We start from the raw sequence: 5,333 nt of genomic DNA, 5'->3' as shown, positions 1-5,333 counted from the left end.
GCTCACTGTTACCTGCATCTCTGCCCTCTCTGACTCTTCTCATGCTCAGCCTCCTTTCTGCCTGTAACCCCCACACAGCCCACCTGGCTGTCCCACGGATCCACGGCAGTTCTGCACACCAAACTGTCTCTGTGTCTGTCCTTACAGGTCTGTGTGGGCTGACGGGTCACTTCCACCCCTGTTATCTTGCCCACGAGCAGCTGCAGGGCGCCTGGCAGCGTTCCTCAGGGAGTGCCCTGTGCTGTGTGCAGGCACTGCCCCTTGCAGCAGTGTTCCTACTGATGAGCTGTCCCTGTCCTGGCAGATCTTCGTCCGCAGCACCGACTACGACCGGACGCTGATGAGTGCAGAGGCCAACCTGGCAGGCCTGTATCCCCCCGAGGGACAGCAGATCTTCAACCCCAACATCTCCTGGCAGCCCATCCCTGTGCACACAGTGCCCGAGGCTGAGGACAGGGTAAGTTAGTCTCAGGGGTGTGTACTGACTACTCGAGCGGTGTGCTGTGCTGACTTCTGCAAAAGTCTTTGCTTCAGTCTCAGTTCAGATTGTCTCAGACTTCTCCAGGGACCTACCTTGCCAAGGTTCTTCTGTTCTCAGAACAAGGTGTGAATTCAGGGGCTGTGTTCGCTCAGCGTGGAACACGGCCTGGAGTAAGTCAGGAGGCAGTACCTGAGCCTGTTTCTAGATGAATCCCGCTAGTCAGGGTTTCATTAGAGTCGTGTCTGTTGTCTGCAACCCCTGCTCTTCGGCGTCCTGGTGAGCTGGCTGCTCTTGTTGTCTCTGCCCAGCTGCTGAAGTTCCCTTTGCCCCGCTGCCCGCGGTACGAACAGCTGCAGAACGAAACGCGGCGCTCCGCAGAGTACGTCAACAAGACCAGAGAGAACTGGGTAAGCCGTGAGCTGAGGGGCCTCTGGGCTCACAGGTCAAGCATTAGCACCTCTAGATAATCAGAGCTCTGAGAAGAGGGTCGGATTACCCGTGCAGGTCGTACGGGATGAGATGAGGAACTGAAGGTCGGTCTCTTTTCTCGTTCCTGCAGCAGTTCCTGCAGATGGTGGCAAACGAGACCGGGATCCGGGACGTCTCCCTGGAGTCCGTCTGGAGCGTGTATGATACGCTCTTCTGTGAAGTAAGTTTCACCATCCTCGTGCAGCCCTGGGAACTGGGGCTGGAGCACTCCCTGGATTGGGTAGAAAATCATTTTGCGAAACCCCATCCAACAACTTTTCACCATTTCCACCCTACAGTTAGAAGTAACGTTCTCATTTCAGAATAAAAACAGTTCCTACTCCTGAGGGGCGTGTGCCAAGAATTACCTACTTTTCCAGCCTGTAATCTTCTCCTTTGTAGCTTAGGTGTTCATCATGCCAGAGCCAGAAAAAGTCCCATCTGCATAATAAATATCTCTTTAGAGGCACTAGAGAATGACTGCAATCTGAAATCTTTAGATCTCCGTGAGTTAAGTAAGGTAGAAAGCTTAGGTGTTCATCATGCCAGAGCCAGAAAAAGTCCCATCTGCATAATAAATATCTCTTTAGAGTCACTAGAGTATGACTGAAATCTTTAGATCTCCATGGAAAACTCTGAGTTAAGCAAGGTAGAAATGAGATCTGGAAATGGAAGAAGCATTAACTTTAGGATTTAATTTGGGAGGTTAAATTAGGATCATTTCTGGGTTTACCTCTCTGTTACTTTAGATCAGTTACTTTTCTTTCTGTGCTTCTGTTAATGCCACCTCGAAAAGAAAATAATACCCTTTAAGTGGTGTTCACCCTCATCTGGTTTTTCACCAATTACAAGGTGCTTTGCCAGAGAAAGACTCTAGAGAGAGGCATTACCTGCCTGAGGTGAGGCATCAAACTATATTCACATGGAGTTTTGTTGAAAGTACATCTCATGAAGGCTGAAACAAAATTAAATATTGGGTTAGGTGTGCTGTGGTAATGCTAAAGTAAAGGGCACGTATCAGGAGACTATTTGTGTGTAACTCTACAGCATGGTGAAGCATATAGAGATCTTTGATGTCAAACTAGCTAACTGGAAGCAGCAGTAAACTTGAGCATTTTCACACTGTGTCATGCTAATTCTATGGAGGGGCAAGACCACTCAGCTTGCTGGTAGTGGTGTACAGGGGTAGGTACAAGATAAATCTGCATGGAACTGCACTTTGCTATGTAAAGTAGCAGCCTGAGTTGCTGCAACCTGAGAATATTCCAGTCCAGAGCTGCACTGCACTATGCAAATTTGCCCTTTGTATCACAGACCCAATCTCCTGTCTTCTGACAGTCCCAGTGAAGCAACTTTTGTCAGTAACAATCCTTCAGTTGGAGAGATCAAGAATTTAAAATCTTACTCATTTTCAAGACTCACTTAAGAGCTGGCAGACTGGTCCCAGAAGGCCAAGTGACAACCCCTGCAGTCCCCAAGAACTTGGGGAACAGCTCCCTGTCCTAAAACAAAACCAGAAGTTGAGAGGAAGGGGAGTTTAACTCTCAAAACTATACCCTCAGGTCGATCACTCTCTTCAGCTGCTTCCTCCTGTTTTCTAACTCATACAAACAGTGCCCTGAAGAGAAAGATTGGGGGTTATTTTTCACCTGAGCCAGTAAATTCATTCTGCCATCTGGATGGAGAAAATAAAAACGTCCAAGAAATAGCTGAACTCACCAACTATTCTCTTTGTAAATTAATGAAACACTGTAATAAAGATAGGAGTTGCTGATGGGAATTTTCTCTGAACCACTCAGCCAGAATGGGCCCCTGGGGATATTCAACCTCATCTGCTGGCAGTTTGATGGGATGTGGTACAGAAAATTGCTCCGAGGAACCACAACTGCTGTTTGTCTGCCAGTGTAACTAATCCTTTCTTGTAACAGGCTGGCTGCAAAGCAAATCCCAGTCCTGGGTTGGAGTACTGGGTTTTGTCAGTGGTGCAGCCCAGGATTGCAGGGTGCTTGCTGACTTTCTCTCAAGACCTTTCAGTGGCCCTCAGAGCCTCTGGGGAAACTGTGCTGCAGGTGCACAGGAAACCTTCAGTTTGTGTTTTCTCACTTATCTTTTTTTCTATTTTTTTTTTTTGACTGCATGCCATCTGCAGGGCAGGATCAGCCACACGAAGTAAAGGCCCTGAGGTGACTGCATCAGCATTAAGACATAACCCTGCACTCCAGTTGTGCTCTCACAGAAATGTAGCTCAGGTTTTAATCTTTACACTTCTCATGATTAGTTTTTGAGACATGAAAAGTCACATATATTCTTTGTCCACAGCACAGCAGTGTGCAGGCAGAAGCACAAACAGGAAAGGGGCATATTTAAAATAACAGAGGAAATTGTAGCAGTGTGGGCAGGACACCAGTCCCCCTGCCTCCCATTCTCTGGTTGCTCTGCCATCCATGCTACCTGCAGATGAGTATTGTTTCTCTTTCTAGCAAGCACACCAAATGGATTTACCTGCATGGGTGACACCAGATGTCATGACTCGGCTGAAGCAACTAAAAGACTTTGGTTTTGAATTTCTGTTTGGGATCCACTATCGGGTAGAAAAAGCTCGTCTGCAAGGCGGTGAGTGCACCGAGGAGGGGGTTTCATGCTGCTCTGGCTGGATTTTGCCTCTTACCAGCTGCTGCCTTTCCTCAGGGGTCCTGCTGGATCACATCAGGAAGAACCTAACCCAAGCAGCGAATGCTTCTGCCCATCGGAGCCTGAAAGTGCTCGTCTATTCAGCAGTAAGTCAGAGCTTGGGGCCTGCCTCCAATCCCTCTCTTCCTCCTCATGGGAGATGGTGGCTTGGTGATAGTTTTAACCCTTCCTGGCTTCCCTCCAGCCCAGGCAGTGATCAGGACACGCATCTTTGCTGAGTGGGACGTGCACTATCTGGGCATCTTTCCTCTGGGGCCCCCCAGGGAATTCCCAGCCTCTGCTTAGTTCCTGTTAGCTCAGGCTCGTGGATGAGACTGGCAGGCTTTGGGGAGCCACCCCTCTTATTTATCTGGTAGATGGGCTGATGCTGCTCAGATGTAGACACAAAGTCATCCCTCCTTTCCAGGAGCCCACTGACTGGAAAGTCACACTTCTCTCTGATTGCTCTCTAGAGATTAATTCTTAAAAGAACAATGCAGGACATCCATGGCTCTGTTTCACTTCCTCCCCTCCTTGGGCACTGTCACAGTGTGTGTTCTGGCAGCACAGCTCTCCCTGCTTCCCAAGGGAAGTCACTCAGCACTGCTCTGTTACTGGTATGGTCTCATCTGCCTGGTGACATATAGAAGGGTGACTGATTTGGGGTTTTTTTCCCTCTTTCTCAGCATGACACCACGCTTGTGGCACTGCAGATGGCTCTAGATGTCTACAACAAGATTCAAGCACCATATGCCTCATGTCATTTATTTGAGCTGTACCAAGAGGATGATGGGTGAGGGCTGCAGTAGACATTTGCTATGATTCCACCTCAAGGGTCAGAGACTAGGCAAAAAGCTACCACCAGAGTAAAGGAAAGGGTGTGCACACCAAGTTTTGGGGAAGGGATGGTGTCAGTTGGAGAGGGGAAAAAAATGACCAAACCAAACCCAACTAGCTGTGTTTTGTTTCCAGGAACTTCTCTGTGGAGATGTTTTTTCGGAATGAGAGTGGGAAGGAACCTTTCCCACTGACAATCCCTGGCTGTCAGCATAAATGCCCACTCCAGAGGTTCTTGGAACTCACAGATCCTGTTGTTCCCCAGGACTGGGAGCAAGAATGCCAAGTAGCAAGCAGCATGCACAACACAGGTGAGCCCAGGCTGGGCCAGAGCATGGCAGAAGGGGAGACACCTGGATGATACCATGCTGACCACTGGTTTTCTCCCTTGCAGAAGTGCTCGTGGGTCTGGCTGTGTGTGGATCTATTCTCCTCCTCCTCATAATCCTGCTCTTGACTGTACTCTTTCGCATAAACTCCCAGCCCCCAGGCTACAGGCACGTTTCCAACGAGGGAGAAGAGCAGCCCTGATGCTGCTTCTGCTCCTTCCTGGGCAGCAGGAGGGAGCAGTGCTGCCCCCAAGCACGACTGGGCATCTTCAGTTACTGAGCATTCTTCTGCTTCAGCAGTCATTTCCCAGAAGGAAGCTGGACTTGATTTTTGGATGCTTTCTAAAGGTGACATCCCAGAGACCGAGCTACTCGGATGGAAATGACCCCTTAATTCTGAAGCCAGTACACTGTGTGGTGCCCTCAGGCCTCAGACAGCTTTCCCAGGCTGGGATTCCCAACGTGGCCATTCAGAGCTGGTCAAGAGTTTTCCTCCTTTCAAGGGATTGTAAACCTTACCACACAGGAGGACTGTGGCAGAGGGGCTT

The 5,333-nt window shown here is 49.2% G+C and overlaps 1 protein-coding gene across 1 annotated transcript; it reads left to right on the top strand.

The window, feature by feature from the left end:
• Positions 1–267: 267 nt before the first annotated feature.
• ACP2 (acid phosphatase 2, lysosomal) lies at positions 268–4,987 on the top strand (the record flags this gene model as incomplete). The annotated part of the gene is made up of 8 exons (XM_008940862.1): positions 268–457; positions 790–888; positions 1,041–1,130; positions 3,430–3,562; positions 3,638–3,726; positions 4,306–4,412; positions 4,592–4,767; positions 4,851–4,987. Coding segments are annotated over 8 exons (1,021 nt in total), but the record flags the coding sequence as incomplete, so codon positions are not given.
• Between the last annotated feature and the right edge of the window lie 346 nt (positions 4,988–5,333).

This window comes from Merops nubicus, unplaced genomic scaffold (assembly GCF_000691845.1).
Source record: "Merops nubicus isolate BGI_N331 unplaced genomic scaffold, ASM69184v1 scaffold10975, whole genome shotgun sequence".
Lineage (NCBI taxonomy): Eukaryota > Metazoa > Chordata > Aves > Coraciiformes > Meropidae > Merops > Merops nubicus.
Note: the sequence above shows the minus strand (reverse complement) of the source record. Positions and strands in the feature narration are given on the sequence as shown.